Raw genomic sequence first — 19,496 nt, 5'->3', positions numbered from 1 at the left:
ACCAGCCTTGTTCTGACTTTTATGTTAAAGTTATTTCCTTTTCCTCATTTCCTAATATTTTCCAGAATCTTATTTGTACCATTTGGAAGCCAGTTCAGCGCTCATCAGATTAATAAGTATTATTATTCTCATCGGAGCATTTAGATTTAATATACACAGTCTAGATTTAATTTTTTTTATTCTTTTATGTTTTTTTTAATTTTTTTCATTTTAAAGTGTATAGAATCCAGAGAAAAACAATATTTCACTTGTTAATTTGTTCAAAAATGACTTTTTAATTTAAAGATTATTACTTAAAAATTTTAAATTAAGACCATTAAAACTATATTTGGATGGTGTAGATCTCACCATAATGAAGAGTACCAAAATACTCCTCCGGTTCTAAATATAAAACTAATTTTGTAGTGCAATTTACTATTAAAATGATCATATATTTAGGATCGGAGGAGTATTTATTAGTGTGATCAGCATTGAAAGTTCAAACTAATTCCGCTCTCCTCATATTGTCAGCTATTGAATGCTTGTTGAATTAATATCATTTTGTCTTTTTTGGGGAAGAAAAAAGAAGACATTTAGGAAGGTATACGACATGATCTCCTGTGAATGATATTTTGAACATCAAATTGTCCGTAGGAGTCTAATATTATTAGATGATTTATATAGTTGATTTCCCTTGCTTAGATAAAACTTTGCAATTATACCATTTCTAGTCCTTAATATACAAAATTATTAATTAATTTATATACATTAAGAAAATTAAATTAATTAATTTATTATAACAGATGTGATATAATCTTTTTAAAATATTTTTGTATGACAATAGATTATATATATTAATTTATAAGTTAAACAAATTAGTTTTAAAAAAAAAAAATATAAGAGATATAGTGATTCTCATATTTAAAATTAAATTTAACTCCCAACTGACTTATAGACATGGGTATTAATTTCTTTTTTTGTCTTATTTGTATCATCATATGAATAATTCAGAGTTATCCTCGCTATGATGGGTATTAATTTCTATCCATGGATACACAATTTTACACATAAAAGGTCCTTTTTTTAATAAAAAAACAAAAAATCCTTCTCCTGTCCGTTACTTCCCACAAGCCTACGTAAACCTCATTAGTCAAACAGGACACATTTGTATCTTGCCCATACAACATGTATAAATGGCTACCTTTTGTGTTGACTTTTCTATTCTTTTTCTTTTTTTGGTCTTCACTTCTAACTTCTCACATAAGCCTTTTGACCAAAAACAAACTTCTAACATAAGCTTAGTGCCACATTTTTCCTTTTGTTTCCGTGTCAGGTGCAGTGTCCCACATTGTTTAATAATTCTTGAACTCTTGTCCTCTCCAAGTCAAAGTCAACATCAACACTTTATATATTACTATTATCAACATGGTTTTGGCTTTTGTACTTACCATTTACATATAGTATTTTACTATTTTTGCCATGTACTGTCCCGGCAAAATTGCAAAAATATGAAGGTTTGATCTTCCTAGAGTGTTTAGCCTGTCTTATGTAGTCCCCAAAACACAAAATAAACAAAAATGACAATAAACTTTAACAAATTGCCTCTAATATGTCCTTATTAAAGTCATTATTGGGTTAAATGTTATAAGTTTCACTAAATCCTGTTCCTCATCATCACTTTGCTGGAGCAGAGAATACCTGAAGATTCCATGTTTCGCCTCCCCGGTAGAAATTCAAACATGAAGATTCCATATGTCTGCCTACCTGAAAAAGTGGGGAAAAAGGGCAAAAAGGAAAGGCCACAACTTTCTTCTTCTCTTCACCTCAGACTCAGAAAGTACGACTCTTTTCTTTTCCCACTTATTCCACGAGAGAACCCATGACATGACTATTTACCATACATTTTATGAGGAGGGTGAAGAGTTTTGCAATGAGAACCCGATTTACTCGCCGTATCAACCTCAAAATCAGAGAAGAAAGAAGAAGAAGAAGAAGAAAGCATGAACGGTGAATCTGCTTCTACAGTTCTCTCACATGCAGAGAATGTATCATCTTTGTTTGGTGTTTTCCAAATAAAGCCTGGTTAAAAATCCACAAACTTGTAGATGGCCGCTGTGTTTTGCTCCATTCTTTCTAAAAAAGAATATCAAAAGCCAGGATAGTACAGCCATGTCGAGCTATATTGGCATTGTTTTTTTTTTTTTTTTGACTTGAGAACCGTCACAGAGTCTTCTTCAGAGGTTCTATCAATGGCATAATTTTCGCTCAAGCTAGAAATGACTTGGGATCATAGTTAATTGGAGTGGCAAATTTAGAGAAACAACAATGTCGTCGATAACCGTTGGCCGTAGGATTAGGGCTTGATGAGTGGTGGTGCATGGTGATCCCAAGATGTTGTCTACCACCTCGACATCTTAGATGTCCGACATTGCGGAGATTCCGGAAAGGGCTAATCAGTAGTGAACACTCGTGGGAAGACAGACATGTAAGCGTTTCTTTGTAAGAGGTCTTCTTCGTCCCGAGTCTCGAGGCTTCATTGTCTCAATTATCCAAATCGCGAGAGAGAGAGAGAGAGAGAGAGAGAGAGAGAGAGAGGAAAGGAAAAAGAATCTTTGAAGAAAGTTTGGTACAGGGAAGGGCTTCGGAAATGGAAGACGTTCGGGTGGACAAGGAGGAGGAGGAGGAGGTGGGACCCATGGTTGGGGGAGAAGAGGAAGGAGAGGCAGGTTCGAGCTTAACGATGGAGAGGGTGGCTGTCGCCAAGAAGTTCATCGAAAACCATTACAAAGCCCAGATGAAGCTCATACAAGATCGCAAAGAGAGGTAATACAGTAGTACCCTCCTTTCATTTGACGAGACAATTCAGAATCCTCCAATTAGAGCGACGTGCATCTTAAATTAAGCTGGAGAATCTCAAAACGTCAACTTTTTTTTTTAATAAATATATTTAATTTAATTCTTATTATTTAGGATCAAAATATGTTGAGAAGAACTAACTTGACAACAATGCTTTTCTCCTACCACCAAAGGCAGCTCCTTTGACAATCTTCCCTCTTTACGCTTATGATTTTGTCTCCCATTTTCTTGCGTGTCGTTGGGACTTGGGGGGCTTTTCCTTTTCATGCTTTATTTATTCTGGAGGTGTTTTGGAAGTCTTCCTCGTCAAACATGTTTATTCTTGGACTTGATGCCAATTGCGAATCTGTTAATTCTGTAATTTATGCGGGTTATGGGGTATGGACCCTTCATATTCTGGCTATTCATACTCGGTGTATTATCAGGTCTGGGTTTGGTCTCTGCATGCTTAATCATGTTTGTTAATACTTGAAGATTATCTGGATTACTAGGCATCTAAAAGTTCTTTGCAGTTTTCCATTTAAACATTTTCTAAGCATAAGGCCCTTTGGAGTAGTATTTTATTACAATATCACTACTGAATCAATTTAGCATCACATTGAATTTTTTTAAAAGTTCTTTTCCATGTTAATTTGTTAAAGGACTTGATAATGAATATTTGAAAAATTTTTCTTACTTTTCTCCATACATAAATTCTGGAAAATTTTGAAAAACGAAGAAATGCTGTCCTTCCAATGCGTGCGCAAAGAAGTTGTCGATAATCATAGTAAATTTTATTTGTGGTCCAAGGCCATTTATTCGAGGATATATGAGCACACACCTCTGATCAATAGCGAAGCAGGTGGAAGATGAATTCATGTCAACTGCGTTTTTTTTTTTGAAGAAATCGATTGGTACTATGAGTTTTCAACTTACTGGGGAGGAGGGGAAGGTGGTTTCGATATTTCTACTTGAATGGGACAATCCTTCCTTTATGCACCGTATGCATGTATTGAAAGGCCTATACATCATCAGTGTGGCCGTCTCCTTTGCGCACTTGTTATGTTTTCTGTGGCCCCTCAGTAATTTAGTTCCGTTAGACACTTCACAATTTGAATTTCATTATGATGGAATATTATTGATATTTGATATGATAGAACTCTAATTGATTATTATCTATCTTTTTCTTTCTTGCTGATCTCAGTATATTACCTGACATAAATTTATTATTTGCAGGCGTTCAGTGCTGGAAAAGAAGTTAGCATCTTCTCATGTACCAGAAGAAGAACAGATGCATCAACTGAAAGATTTAGAGCGCAAGGAGACTGAGTATATACGGTTAAAACGACACAAAATATGTGTCAGTGATTTTAACCTTCTTGATATTATTGGGAGGGGAGCCTTTGGAGAGGTACAAATGTGTTCAATGAGATTAAGTCATTAGTGGCCTCTTTTTGTTCCTTAATTTTGGTGCCATTAGAGCATATTTTTTTGAAGTCTGTTGGAAATCTGGGACGCAATTCCCAATTTTATTTTTAACATGGGAGAATAATCAGTTCTTCTGGTTAAACTAACTATTTCCAATAATTTCCCGGCTAATCTTTGAAACAACGGAGCTTGCCGGGAGTAAACTTTTCTGATATGAACTAAGATTTCAACGGGAAAAAAATATTGGAAGAAAAAACTGTAAGAGGAAAACTAGAGGAACATCTGCTTTCAAAGTTTCACTAACTTCCATGAATCTAAATCAGAATTTCCGTTCGTTCCTAATAGCATGTTTTTTGTACATGGCAACTATGCACATGGTTGCCCATTGGTCATTTATTTTGCCTCGATTTGCCCTCTACATTCTCAAAGACAAGTGAATTCCGATCTTGCAGCGCAATTTCACAATTAAAAGAAAATTCTTCTTTAAGAACAGAAAATTATTTAGTCTGGAAAACCTGAAAGCCATTGAATTGATAGTTGCAACATGATGATGATGTCCTGTGGAAACTGTGATGCTGGGGATATTCTTTTGCCAAAAGCATAGGCATACGGCTACTAAATTCAGGATGTTAGGTATCTGTAGGTTTCCTTTCATTGGTGGCTATCATCATCATCCTAAATGTGCATAAGGTGTCTGGCCCAATGATGGTCAAGCTGCATGGGAAGTATTTAAGGTTCTCATTACATAATCATCTGTAAGATTGAAGTTTTCTTGTTTGCTGGAAATTGTAGAGGCATCATCAACGGGACAGTGATAAATGTTGATGCTGCAATTTAATTGTTATTATCAGATAAGAAGTCTTAAGTGGAGAGAGTATCAGAGTTGAAAGCATGAAGGAGGGGACCTCCTCCTCTTCACTTTTGATTGATATGGGAGAATTTATGTTTCCATTGTAGCTCAGAAGACCTTGTTAGAATAAGGTCATGGTTTGGTGGTTGCTGAAAAGATCTGTTGATAAATGAAAGCTAGTCATTCTAAGCAATACTTCAGATTTCTAAATGTTTTACCCCTATGCATTCAACTGATATAACAGATTATTGACGCTAAATTTCTTAACAGGTTTCTGTTTATAATTACCTCTAAAGAATCTTGGCCTAGTTTAACTACTGATTGTGCTTGAACCAGAAAATACCTTTCCTTGTAGTTTCTTCCTTCCTTAATCCTGTGTCATCCCATTACCATATTTACCATTCTTAATCTATCTCTTTCTCTTTTCTTCTAAGTTATTATTGCTTCAGTGTATGTTGGTTAAATATGCAGGTCACGCGTGATCCTCAGATCCTGCTGTGAATTTTACAAGCCATTTACTTTTTTTTCTATGACTGTACCATGAGATTGATTCAATGCTTTTAAAATACGATTACACAGGTAAGACTTTGTCGTGAGAAGAAATCAGGCAATATTTATGCCATGAAAAAGTTGAGAAAGTCTGAGATGCTCAGTAGGGGGCAGGTAAGTTATCATTATAATTAAGTTGTACGAAGTCCCGTTCTTTCCATTCTTAAATTATGTCACTCATAAAAGAAGAGTTCTTTCAGCTCTTATGTTTAAGTTTCATCATATGCTGCAAATTGTTTGTTTTTGTAATCTTGCTGGCTACATTTGCAATACAGGTTGAACATGTCAGAGCTGAGCGGAACTTATTAGCAGAAGTTGCGAGTCATTGCATTGTGAAACTCTATTACTCCTTTCAGGATGCTGATTATTTATATCTGATAATGGAATATTTACCGGGTGGTGATTTAATGACTTTGCTGATTAGAGAAGAAACCTTGACTGAAAGTGTGGCTAGATTTTACATCGCTCAAAGCGTTTTAGCCATAGAATCTATTCATAGACATCATTACATTCATCGGTTGGTAATTATATCTGGATCATTATGTGGGTAGCATGGTCTTTCTCTTGGAACCTGATTTCACCACTGTAAATTTTTCCTTTTTCCTTTCTGCAGTGATATAAAACCTGACAACCTTCTTTTGGACAAAAATGGTCATATGAAACTCTCTGATTTTGGTCTTTGCAAGCCACTTGATTGCACAAATTTATCATCAATAAATGAGGGCGAAGTCTTAGATGACGAGAACTTGAGTGATACCATGGACATTGATGAATCCTTACCAAATTCTAAATGTGGACGGCGCTGGAAAAGTCCCCTTGAACAACTTCAGCACTGGCAAATAAATAGGAGGAAGTTGGTAACTGCTTTATAACTACATTCAGAAATAACATTTTGTTGCTTGCCTGCTTAGATTTGATTTCATTTCCTCTTAAAAATGCCTAAAAGAAATATGTAATTTATTTTTCACAAAAATTAAAGGATATCTGTAAGTTGGAGGTAAACACGCAATCTGATATGTGCCATCTTATACATCATCATGCTTGCTGCGCAGTTGTCTTTCTTAAACAATATGGAAAATACTTTATCACTGGGGATTGATGGATCAGAAAATGAATCAAAGCTTTACAATGTTTGTCTTACTTCCAAATGTTGGGCATAAGGTTCAAATTCTCAATTCTTAACCAAATAGGAGATTAATGCTTTTCAGTTGTTTACCTTTTAATCTCTAATTTTCTAATAATCTTTTGGAATCATTTCACCCAAAAACCTTAAGCTATTGGGCAAGGGCTATTAGTGATTTTTAATATATATTTCAAGTATGCCTTCTCGCATGTAAGGCCTTTGAGTTTGACGCGTCAGGCGAAGTGTTGGCCCACCATACCCTAGAGTGAAATTTAGTTTATGGGTTACAAAGGTTGGTTGAGTTTATGAGAACTTGGCTCATACCCACATGGTATGAGTTTAAATCCTGTTTCCGGTAGTGGCAAATAAAATGTTCTATTGCGGACATCTTGTTGGTAGATAATCAGTAATTTATGGAAGTGCAGGGAAACAAGTATTCAACTATTGATCACTCAATCATGAAATCCCTAATACTGATCTGGCAATTTTCCAAGGTTAAGCTATTAGGAGAAGCTCCATAATGATTAATATACACATCATAAATAATCATTTAAGGCCTCAAATGTAGCATTAACACATGAAATTTCAGTTGTGAATTGTATTTTATCATTTTAACGGATCTTATCTTTAGATACCTGCATACATATCCTTCTCCTACTCATTTCTTTATTTCATGACAGGCATTTTCCACAGTTGGAACTCCAGACTATATTGCTCCTGAAGTGTTGCTTAAAAAGGGATATGGTGTGGAGTGTGACTGGTCCGTTGATATTCTGCTTTTAGTTTCTTTTATTTGAGCTGCATCTGATCATTAAGTTAGCACATTTTGAAGTGAAAGCAGATAATAAATTTGCAGTTTTCACCCAAGGAAGAAAGATAATGAATTTTCAGCGACTTCTTATTTAACATCTTTGGATGAGATTCATAGAGTTCTAGGTTCCAAATGATGTCATGTAGACTTTTAAGTATAACGGGGCTAGTGAATTGTGCATATGCTTATTATTATAAAGTCAATAGAATATCTCGTTTTTGAATATCATGCGCCAAATACTATACCATCTGCTAAGTGTTTATACCCAAGATAACATTTGTCACAGTGAAATGAAGCGACTTGCGATATTTCAGCCAAAATTTGTATGTAGGAACCGTTTTGAAGCATGTTTTCTAGTGAGATTTTAATTGAAAGATACTGCAAAATGAATATCTAGGCTAATTTTAAGATTTAATGTAGTGACCTTTTCTATATGTGCATGCTCCTATCCATAGGGACCATGACTAAGGATGTTTGGGAGGAAACCAAATTATGATTTTAAAAGTGATTTTACGTGCACAAATAAGTATGTGAGAAAAGTTTCATCTCGATTTTTGTGAAAACACTTTTTAAAAGTGCTTTTTGATCATCCCAAACACCCCCAAGAAAAGAATCATAATTTTTTAGTAAATGTTTAAAATCATTTTTTACATGAAAAGAAAAGCATCTGTGAAAAGGGTTGGGGCGCCCTGAAAACCTTTCACGTTTATCCAAATGAAACTTGATAGTTCACCCAAGTCCAGTTTTAGCTGCACTAAAAATTTAGCACTCTCGGATATTCCTTGTCTCTTGTATTAAATGATTTTGCAATTGAATCTTCCTAAGGAAAAGGATCAAATTTAAATGCAAAGCTGGATAGCTTGACATGATTAATGTAATTCTTGCAGTTCTCCGATGTTTTCTACCATGAAATGTGACTCTCATTCGCAATTTATTTATTTATTTTTGGTCAAAATATTAGCAATTTATTTTAAAAGGAAGAAATATTAGAATCTAATGAAAGATGGCTGTTCAAAGAGGATAAATATTTCCTCCCTCATAACATAAATTGTTTATGAGACAAATACAAGAACTTGATTGTTTTTGGTATCTATATATTTGATGAAGAACAGAAGTCATTATGTCCTGCTGTGATCATTTGACTGAAGTAACATCAAGTGATATTGAAGTGAGCCTTGGCAAGTTAAGTGGTCAAATACTAGTATTTCAATAGATAATAATTCTGACTGGATATTTTCCCCAGTTGATCTTTACGAACTAGATGTCTTGAAATTTAAAAATTAGTTGAACTGAAATGAAATCATCAAGAGCATTTGAATGATATGGAAAAATGTGAAAAAAGAGAGAGTAAAATTGAAGATTTTAAAAGACTCCTGTGTTTAACCAGTATCTGGTGGAGATTATTTTTCTGTTTCGCTGCTCTTACTGGGAAAATGCTGCTTTTGCTTAAAACAACGTTTCCTTTCTTGAAGTGGAACTGTAGGCTTGTTGCTAATATCAATTCTGCCTGGTTGCAGGTGGTCTCTTGGTGCTATCATGTATGAGATGCTTGTTGGTTATCCCCCGTTTTACTCTGATGATCCAGTAACAACATGTAGAAAGGTTTTAATTTCTTTATTCATTTTTCCTGTTCCTCATCCGCCTTCCCTCTTCTTTAGAACAACTCAAAATATTTTTGTCTCAGCACTACTTCCGAAGCCCCTAGATAATAAAATATGATGATTGGGAATTCCAGTCTCTTGTATTATAAATTTTTGTAAGGGCTAGACAGCAGTTATTTGGAAAACAATTTGACTGTTAACAATCCTTCATAAGTCCTTTTAAGGAAAAAAGTTGGACGTGGCCGTAATGGCAATTTCGATCTGCTAATTTATTTAGATTGATGTTTCAAAAACAAAGGTGAGTAAATAACAGATTGTTTTAATTGTTCTCACCACCATAAATTTTACTGCTTTTCGTATATCTGGTTTCTAATTTTTTAATCCAGAAAATATTACTTTAACTAGAAATATTTTACATAAGCTCATGGAAAGCTCTATAATCGTAAATTTTGATTCTTCACCCATCATAAATGAAATACCACACAATGAACCAAACTCTGAGAAATTGTGGAAATCCAAGGTAATATAGAGTTTTTACTCCCTTGTCAAGGATTTAGCATGAGAACATTTAGATGGAGTTTTATGAATTCAAAACTTGAACCCTCTAGTAATTATTTGGGCTTGATTAGTTACTTTGAACCATTTCTCATGATACACTTTTGATGTCAATTATGTGGTTACTCAACCCTGTGGCTTACTTGTTAGTCTCATTTGCTGTTGGTTTTTTTTTTTTTTTTAAATACAATGGAATAAAGCCTATACTCCTCTGGGTCCTATTTGTAAGGCAGAGAGAGAAGACATTTTTTGGTCTATTTATAGAGCACTAAGAGAAATTTTTTTGCATAAATGTACAATTTTACCCTTCATTTATTATTGTTTGACTTTGTTTATATGAGGTGTAATGTATATTAAATAGGGATGAAGTTGAAAAATTGTTAGATTTTAAATGAAAGTTAAAGAAGTTTAACGTTTTTCTTGGTCTATGTGAAATATATTAGAAGTGACTTATAAATAGGATCAGAGGAGTATTAATTATCTTCCTTCTAAAGTTTATGAAAATTTGAGTAGATGCTAGCATTTATCAATTATTTTACCTCTTTTTGTTTGGATTTGGGGCTTTAAGTTGAGGTTGAAATTACCTTCCTTTCTGTGGCCTTGGTGATGATTGGCTGCAGATTGTACATTGGAAACATCATTTAAAATTTCCAGAGGAGGCAAGGCTGACACCTGAGGCAATGAATCTAATTTGTAGGTTGCTCTGTGATGCTGACCGAAGACTTGGAACTAGAGGGGCAGATGAAATTAAAGTTTGTAAAATGTGTTTAACTATAGAACTTCACAATTACATCACTTTTCCCTGTCTTAACATTATCGCCAACTAATTGACCAGGCACATCCTTGGTTCAAAGATGTTGTATGGGATAAACTCTACGAAATGGAAGCAGCATTCAAACCACAAGTCAATGGAGAGCTTGACACACAGAATTTTATGAAATTTGATGAGGTTAGATATGATGAATTCTTTCTGGCTGCTATGCCCGATGGGGTTTACATCCATGATCTCTCTGACTCTGTTTCTTGGTCCTGCCAGTTGTCCATCCCTTGGCCATCATGACCAATCACTGATTTGTATTTACTCCGTTCATTCAGATGCAATATGTCACAACTTCTGTAACTCCTAACAAATACTTCTTGTTGAATATCAAAGAGAAGGGCATAATTACTTTGTCCTGTGATGTTATTATATCGTGCTGTTTCATTGAGCCAATACTAATTGCAGATAGAACAATGTCTGAGCTCCTTCAAATTGTATGCATATGTGAGTCTGTTTGCATGATTACTTGTTTGTCTGATTAGATCCAGTCTCATTTAGTAGAACCATTCTCTAATAGAATGGATTTCTCTAAAAAAACGTTGTGATGAAGTGATTGTTTGTAAATGTGCCTTCTTTTGGATGCTATGTTTGTTATGGGCGAATAAATTTTCATATCTGTTTCTCTTACCTGGTGTGATTACCTTCTTATGACATGATTGTAATTGTGTTAATAGGTTGAGCAACCAAAACCAACTAGAATTGGATCTGGTCCCATCAGAAAGGTATCCATTCCATTTACTTGAAAATTAATTGCACCTGTAAGGCAACAATCTAGTAACTCACTTCATTTGTTTACTTTTGTGTCATTCATTTTGAAATGGAAAGTTTCAGCTGCCTTAGTGTGTATCATCATTAGAGTCCTTAAATCTATTTTCTGATCTTTAGGCTTCTAATCCCTCATCAGAATGGGGTGTAAGAATAATTACTTAGTAGTTATATATTTTTTTGAAGTCAAATACAAAAAGTTCAATTCTTGCTGGTGCTAGGTGGGTTGGCTCAATTGGTAACATTGAGCTATATCAACCAAAAGGGTCTTTGGTTTGATTCTTGCTGGTAATGAACTTTCTAAGATTGATGGTTTGAGAAATAACTTAGCAATCTGCCTGTCCTTATGATACAAATTAATGCATCTGATCATATTTTCTTCTTTCCTGCTGGCGTTTATAATTTTTACCTTGACACATTTTCGCTGAGCTTTATGGTAACAATGTGTTTGGAAACACCTTGGGACTTTTTTTTTTTGGTATGCAGATGCTATTGACTCCTCAAGATCTTAGCTTTGTTGGTTATACATATAAGAATTTTGATGCTGTCAAAGGCATGCATCATACTATGGGTACGTGATTTATTCCCCAGAAATTCCATCATACTTTTCCCTTCTTATCTCTAGATCTCTCGACATTTTGTTATCAGCTGAAGTCTTACAAGGGCAGTTATACCTTTTTGGCATTTTTTTCACTTTTCTAGATAACTAAATAGGCAGGCCCCTTGCATTGCAAAAAATTTGAGAAATAAGCCGCATTGTTCATGGTTGTTAAATAATACGGCCAGATCCAAATTTTATATTATATGCTGGTGATAATTTGGCTGAATGGGGATTCATTATGCTTTTAGTCTGAGATACAAACACTTGTTCAATCTCTGATTGTAATTTACCAGGAGCAATATGTGGTTAAAAGTTAAAGATCATGAATAGTTATCTTTTCTGAAAAAATCCCTCCCCCCTTCCTTCTCAAGGTGTAAAACAGCATTAGCTGCATCAACATCCACTTGTGATCACATTGACGTTTTCTCGCTAATTTGGGTATCTTAGTAAATATTACTCGAATCTCTGAAAGAAACATGTTCTGCTAATTCAGTCCTTAGAAGAGGTTGACTATTTTTTTTAAAAAAAAAAAATTATGTGGTCATGTTGTGGACTAAATTGATAGTTAAACGAACTCTTAATAGGATTATATCGATGGGTTTTAAAAAAATGTTGGAGTCAAATAATGGTAAGTTGGCAATGGCAGCCGTCTTTTGTAGATTTGATTGATAGAACATTTATATTTTAAGACCCAAGTAATAATTTTTAATTTTCTTTGGTTTATCACTTTGACTGGCTATTGTGGAGAGGAAGAGACATGATCATTAATTTGTCATTGGGTTATTACTAGAAACATTTTTCAGTGTATTTATACAAAATCTGAGAATGAGCCGTATGTGGCTGCTGAATAATTCGGCTTGTTATAAATTTTATTATATATATATTGAATATATGTATCAAATATTGATATTAATACTATATTATTTCCATTCAACTGTCACAGATAAGGGGATGAGGAGCATGTCATCACCTATCCCACCAGTCACTGAATCTCCACAGAGTAATGAGCCTGGCTTCTATTAGTACTCATTTAGTTTGCATTATATCAAAGTTAAATTGTTCTGATAGATGCATTTCTTTCTAGGTGATTCTGGAATAGACTATTCTTCAGGATTCTCCAGCCGGTAGGATTCTTAGACAGTCGCGTCCTAAGGGAATGCAGCTTTAAGGTGAAGCATGACCGGACTCCTTGCCATATATAGAAATTCTGATGTAACAAATGGATATCAGAACCTTCTATGGTGATGTTGGGTAGGCCTGTTTGGTGCTTAGTTTCCAGCCAGCTTTGTCATTTAGTTCTGAGATTGGTTGGCATATCGGTGTGTCTTGAGGTTTGGCTTGATTAGAAGCTGCACCAAAATACATAGTCTATAGTAAATCAAGCTAGTTATGATTTAAGCATGTCTGAGAAATTCTTATCTTCATATTATGTACAGCTAGTTGCACAATGAGCTCTTGAAAATCCACAAAAAATTGGTGGTGCAACTGGAAGTTTCATCTTCTCCTTGCACTTTTCTGACTATGCAAGAATTGTACTTCAGAATTGTCTGATCCACTTTTCAGGGGGAACCACCTCTGTTTTTTTTTTTTTGGTATGCTTGTTTGTTGCAACCCAGGTTTCTTTCAGAATTGTGTCTAGAAATTGCAATTGCAACACGTCTGTGTAACAGTGAATGTTTTGAAGATGTGCAGAGACCACTTTGTTAGATAAAACTTTGTGGTGGTATGAAGCTTTTGATTCTCCTTATGGTAGCAACTTTAGGGTACCAAGAGGTCATATGTTGATTTTAATGACCATAAGGAACACGTCATATGTTGATTTTAGTGACCACAAGGAACACGTTTTGTTTCCAAAGATTTCATGATCAAGCCATGATTGTTTTGTACAACACTGTACAGTTAACATAGCATTTTTGTCAATGTTTGCTCTTTTTCTGGCACTGCCTTGTCTTCCAGCCAAATTTCCATGTTTAGTCTGCTCTGCACCTGTCGTTCAATCATAGCTTTCCGGTACAGTGCAACCTCAGCTTTAGTATATCTCTGGTCCTTAATATAAGAATTAGTTGACTAATTTGAGTAAATTAATAGAATTAGTTAAGCTAGTTATTTGTAATAAATAAGTATTGTTTTTCCTAAAATACCTTTGCTAATCATGTGTATTAGTTAGAACCACTATGTGATGAAATCTTTAACATGTGCAACCATTACAAGGATTACTTTGATAATAAATAAATAAATATGAAAGACGAAGTGGATTAAAGTCTTATACTCAAGACCAAATTGAAAAGTCAAACAAGCTCTTATATTAAGATTAGAGGTAGTATTTGACAAATGGATTTTTTTCCCTAGCACATAATATTTAGCACCTTGATGTTATATTGTTATTTCTTACTGGCACCACAGCATTCTAATCTTATTTATTGTTAATGATGCTTGATGCAACTAGAAAATGATACCCGTGTGTTGAATGCCACTTTGTGTTTTTGTTTGAATAAGAAGGGCAGACATCCTTGACCTAAACAAGATTAAACTCATGACTTTTTGTTTACAAAGGAATTTACTTATCATTGGGGTTGGTTTGGACGGAAGGAAAAATGGAAGGAAGAGAGGGGATTATTAAATGAAAAATCCTTCCCCAAAAGGAAAAAAAGGAATTTTGGGAGTTTTTCCTTCTAATATTTTTTCTCCATTTTCCCATCCAAATTAAGGGTTAGAGTATGTAAATTTTTAGTCTAATGTAGATGAATTTTCAGACTCAACTCACCGATTGTTTTTATTTATTTGCTAAAAAATTTACCATCTATTTTGATTTGTTGTTTGTGCTTGCATCATGTCATCTAATTCATACCTCACAAGTAAGAGTTAAGTTTTCTTCCCTATATTTTTCTTCATTACATTTTTTGCAATCTTGAATTGTTTATATCAAATTTTAACTGAATAATTTGCATTTTTACAAATTATAAAATTTAAACCATTAAATTTAATCGGATAATTTACCATTGCAGTGAACTATCAACTTAGCAGAGAAAATCCATATGGAGTTTTTTCCCCCCCCTTTCATAACAATGGACTAAAGACACGACATGATATCCTATTGCAACAAAGTAGACATACAAATCTATATATGTGTGTGTGTATGATTAAAATGGGAATTATTGAACATTTAGATTCCCAAAAAAAAAAAGGGTTTAATTAATTCGTAAGTCCTTATAGTTTCAACAAATTTGAATCAGGTCCTTATAGTTTTTTTTCTTTTTATCAGGTCCTTATACTTTTACCTTTTTTTAATTAGATCCTTCTATTTATTTTTCTTTTAATTAAATCCTTATAATTTCACTAAATTTTTAATCAGGTCCATGTAGTTTTAATTTTTATTTATTAATTAAATATAAGCTTAATTAAATAGATTAATACTGAAATATAAAATATTAATAATTAAATTAAATTAATAATTATGTAATAAAAAAGTAATAGAATTAATTAATTCAGAAATTTTTTAGAACGATTAATTTTTTTGCTGAAAAAAATAAAATCATTATAATAATTCAATATCTTTAGAATATTATTGTTTATAAACTAATATTAAATAATATATACTATTTTATGTTTATATAATAGTACTATTAGAATTTATAAAATAAAGAATAAAAAATTCAGGGACTTAATTAAAAATAAGATAAACTTATAAGGACTTGATAAAAAGAAAAATAAATACAAGGACCTAATTAAAAACAAGTAAAGTATAAGGACCTGATAAAAAGAAAAAACCATAAAGACCTGATTCAAATTAGTTGAAACTATAAGGAGTTGTGGATTAATTATCCCAAAAAAAAACTTATCAATCTTTATTTGGGCGAAAAAATAATAAAAAAGATGATGATGATGATGTACGGTGTTTTTAAAGGCTAAAATCAACAAGCCCAAGTGCTTTAATTAAAAGGACGGGATATGCTAGCCCAAACCTATGACCCATTTAATTCTGGCTCTATTAATTTTTAATTCATTGTGTATAATTTTGTGAGAAAATATTCGTATACCTGAACTTCTCACATCGTTATAAGTACTGAAACATAGCTTGTGTAATTTTTGGACGATAACCGGTGCATTTGTGCTTTTAGGCTCATAATAGTTTCATTTTCTTTCCAACTTTATTGGGTCAAAATTACCTTTTAATGTCTAAGCTGATTCCTTTGTATCTCATTTACAATCTTATGATAACAAAAGGCAATAATTCAATTAACTAATTAATTTTCTTGTATCTATATAATTCGTATGATCTAAATTCATTACTTTAATTACGTGAATACATTGTTTTTAACAAAAAAAAGGTACAATAAAAAATTACACCCAATATATTTGGGTTTCATAAGCCTCGTATGGCAAAATAAGTTGAGTTGTTCATCATTTTGTGAATAATGTATGATAAATAGCAATATTAATTCTTGGACCAAAATGAAAAAAACTAGTAACTACAAAGGAAAAAAAATTTCTTTTAAGCTTAAATATTAATTTTAACTAAAATAAAAATCCCCAAAAAATATCTCTAAATTTTTAAAATCATAAATTAGAAATGACTACAAAATATTGCTGTTATTTACTTTTTAAATGTTGTTAATTGTTATTAAAGTGTAATGAATAAGATTGATATAAACTTTTAAAATCTAAAAATATTTTTTGGGATTCTCTCTGAATTAAATTACCATAATCAACATAATTTTACTTGAAATGAGATTTAATTTCTTACAAGAAATCCCAAGTATTGCATCACAAGTCAAATTGTGAAGTTGAAAAAGCATCACTGCTTTTTCTTTGTTTCTAAGAAATTTAACTTAATTTTCTTTTCAAACATGCATTTTATTTTCCCCCCTTATAACACTAATCAATTTCGAAATTATATTAGACTCTGACTAATCTAGATCAAACTAGATCAAACTACTAAGGTTTAGATTTAATGAACACATTTTAATTATATCAAAATCATCACTCATACTTGCTATATTTTGATTTGTTTTAAATAATTACTTTCTCAATATGCATATTATCTTTTTTCCCCTCTTCGTGGACTAAAGAGTGCCACTAACTGACATGATGGTTATGATGAATCTTCACAAACTGTGGCCTTAAATAAAGCCAAAAAAAACTTATTTAACTTTCAGCTATCAACACCTTTTACAAATAAAAAGATAGTTCCGATAAAATGAAAAAAAAAGGAGAAAAGCAATTTTATTTTGTTAAATAGATGGCAGAATTTTTTTTCCCCCCAAAAACAACTTTTTCATTCTCATTTTGCACACAACAACCTCAACATTGACTCAACCCAAATCCTCTCAAATACCTGTTCTCTCAATTTTGTCTTCACTTTTCATCTCGTTCATTTGTACAATCAATGGGTTGAAAAAGGAGCTAATAGACATAACATGTGCCCATAGTCACCAAACCAAAATTCCAGTACATATTTTTTTTATAAATAACTAATTTAATCAATATTTTTTAGTTTCAGCTACATTTAGAATAGGAGAGTATAATATGTACATATACTTGTAATTTTTTTTTAATTTGTCTTGGTCACAATGAATTCTTTGATACATATGTTACCTAAATTTTCAAGGAAATAATAAAAAAGCATTTATAAAAACTTTAAAAATGTATAATTAAAATTTAAGAATAACTTCAAATTCATGATTTTTTGTGCAATATAAGAGCCTGTTTGGGGGTGTTTGGCAACAATGTAAAAAGCACTTTTAAGGTCTAAACCATGGTTTGGATTAAAATATATCCAAACACCTCACATAATTTTGAAATCATGGTTTCACCAGAAAATCATGATTTGGCCAGTGTTGGCAACAATGTAAAAAGCACTTTTAAGGTCCAAACCATGTATCCAACCATCTCAGATTAGGGGTGTTCAATTTGTCCCGTCCCGGTCGTCCCGTCCCGGTTCCGGTGATTTCGGGACGGGACAAAAAAAAATTCGGAACGGGACAAGTACAGGACGGGACGGGACAGTGACCGGGACGGGACGGGACGCGGGACGGGGTTGTCCCGTCCCGTCCCGTCCCGGGATATTTTTTTTTTAAAAAATTATTTATTAATAATTATTATTAGATTATTCAATTTACTTATTAATAATAATAATTATTATTATAGTGATTTTTAACTCTTAAGTTGTAATATTATCTGAACAATATCTCTTTCCTCAATAAAATAATTCATAAAGCCATTATATAGTGTTTCTTTTATGTATTTTTTTTTACAGTATTGTTTTTACACCTTTTTTATACTATATAATTGAGCTTTCTACATAATATTTTTTATAATGTTTTTATCTTTAAAAGCCTAACAAAAAATAAGCATTATAACATAAAAAAATTTCATATAAAAAATTATAGTATTTTTTTTAAAAAAAAGGGGAGGGGAACGGGACGTCCCGTCCCGTCCCGGTTCCGTCCCGGTCCACACGACGAGACTAAAACCCTGTCCCGTCCCGTCCCGTGAACCCCTACCTCAGATAATTTCGAAATCATGGTTTTACCAGAAAATCATGGTTTGACCCGGTAAAACCATGGTTTCATCTTAAGTGAAAAAATTTCGCTTCTGAACGATTGAATGGGTGGGTATGCATGATTATTACACTGTCAGAATACAGCTAATGACAAGTGTCCAGAAATACCCTTCAGTAAAAATCCAAAACTTTACATTTTCTCTTTCCTCGTTCTACTTTTCTTTCTCATTTTCTTCCACTTTCTCGTTGCTTTTTATTTCAAACGCTGTATATAGTTGCAACCTCACAATAGTTATGACACTTGATTATTAATCTCATACTTTATATACACTTTTAATTATTAATTAGTTATATAATTAATAAATTATTTTTATGTATGTTTATTCAATTTTGTAAGAAAAAAATATTATGAGATATCATGTTTAAAATCTTTAAGATAAAATAACATTTTTTTTGTTGAAAAAATTATTTTTTATAAACATATTTAATCTTATATTTTATAAATACATTTACACATATTAATTAATTATTAATTATATTATCTTATATATTATTAATTATGTTGGTAAAAAATATATTATTAACAATTTTATTCCTTCAAATTAAAATATATTATAAAATCTATCTTTGATGTAATTATTATATTAACTTATACCCTTTTTAGTAATTTGTACATATAAAAAATGTTTCTGATAATAACTATCCAAACATTCTCACTTTATCAAAATCATTTTTTTACAAAATCTATTTCTAAAAATCTGTTTTTCAGAAGCTATTTTTCAAACCATGGTTTGGTTTTATCCAAACACTCTCGATGACATCACATGGTTTGAAAGGTAAAACCATGGTTTGGATAAGATAACATCCAAACAGCTTCAATTTTTTGAAACCTTGATTACAACTGAAACCATGGTTTTGAAGGGTGAAACCATGGTTTGGTGAGAAGTGAAAAATTGTTCCTCCTGGGAAGTGAAAGCTGAGTCATTAGAGTGATAATTAGAAGTCAGATGGGAGCAACAATATATTTTAACCAAAAACACCCAAATTAATAATTTTCACGGAAAATTAATAATTTTC

At 32.5% G+C, this 19,496-nt stretch overlaps 1 protein-coding gene across 1 annotated transcript; it reads left to right on the top strand.

Moving 5' to 3' along the window:
* Positions 1-2,265: 2,265 nt before the first annotated feature.
* Positions 2,266-11,895, top strand: LOC114713138 (serine/threonine-protein kinase tricorner-like). Its single transcript, XM_028897727.1, has 11 exons — positions 2,266-2,802; positions 4,051-4,225; positions 5,672-5,755; positions 5,917-6,158; positions 6,255-6,498; positions 7,445-7,524; positions 9,093-9,177; positions 10,352-10,483; positions 10,567-10,680; positions 11,226-11,273; positions 11,803-11,895. The coding sequence occupies exons 1-11, from the start codon at positions 2,627-2,629 to the stop codon at positions 11,893-11,895; spliced, it is 1,473 nt and encodes a 490-aa protein (XP_028753560.1). The 5' UTR covers positions 2,266-2,626.
* Positions 11,896-19,496: the final 7,601 nt, after the last annotated feature.

The sequence above is a fragment of the Neltuma alba genome, unplaced genomic scaffold (genome assembly GCF_004799145.2).
Source record: "Neltuma alba isolate B1F8T4 unplaced genomic scaffold, ASM479914v2 tig00011419_pilon, whole genome shotgun sequence".
NCBI lineage: Eukaryota > Viridiplantae > Streptophyta > Magnoliopsida > Fabales > Fabaceae > Neltuma > Neltuma alba.
The sequence above is the reverse complement of the archived record's forward strand: the minus strand, read 5'-3'. Positions and strand labels throughout refer to the sequence as shown.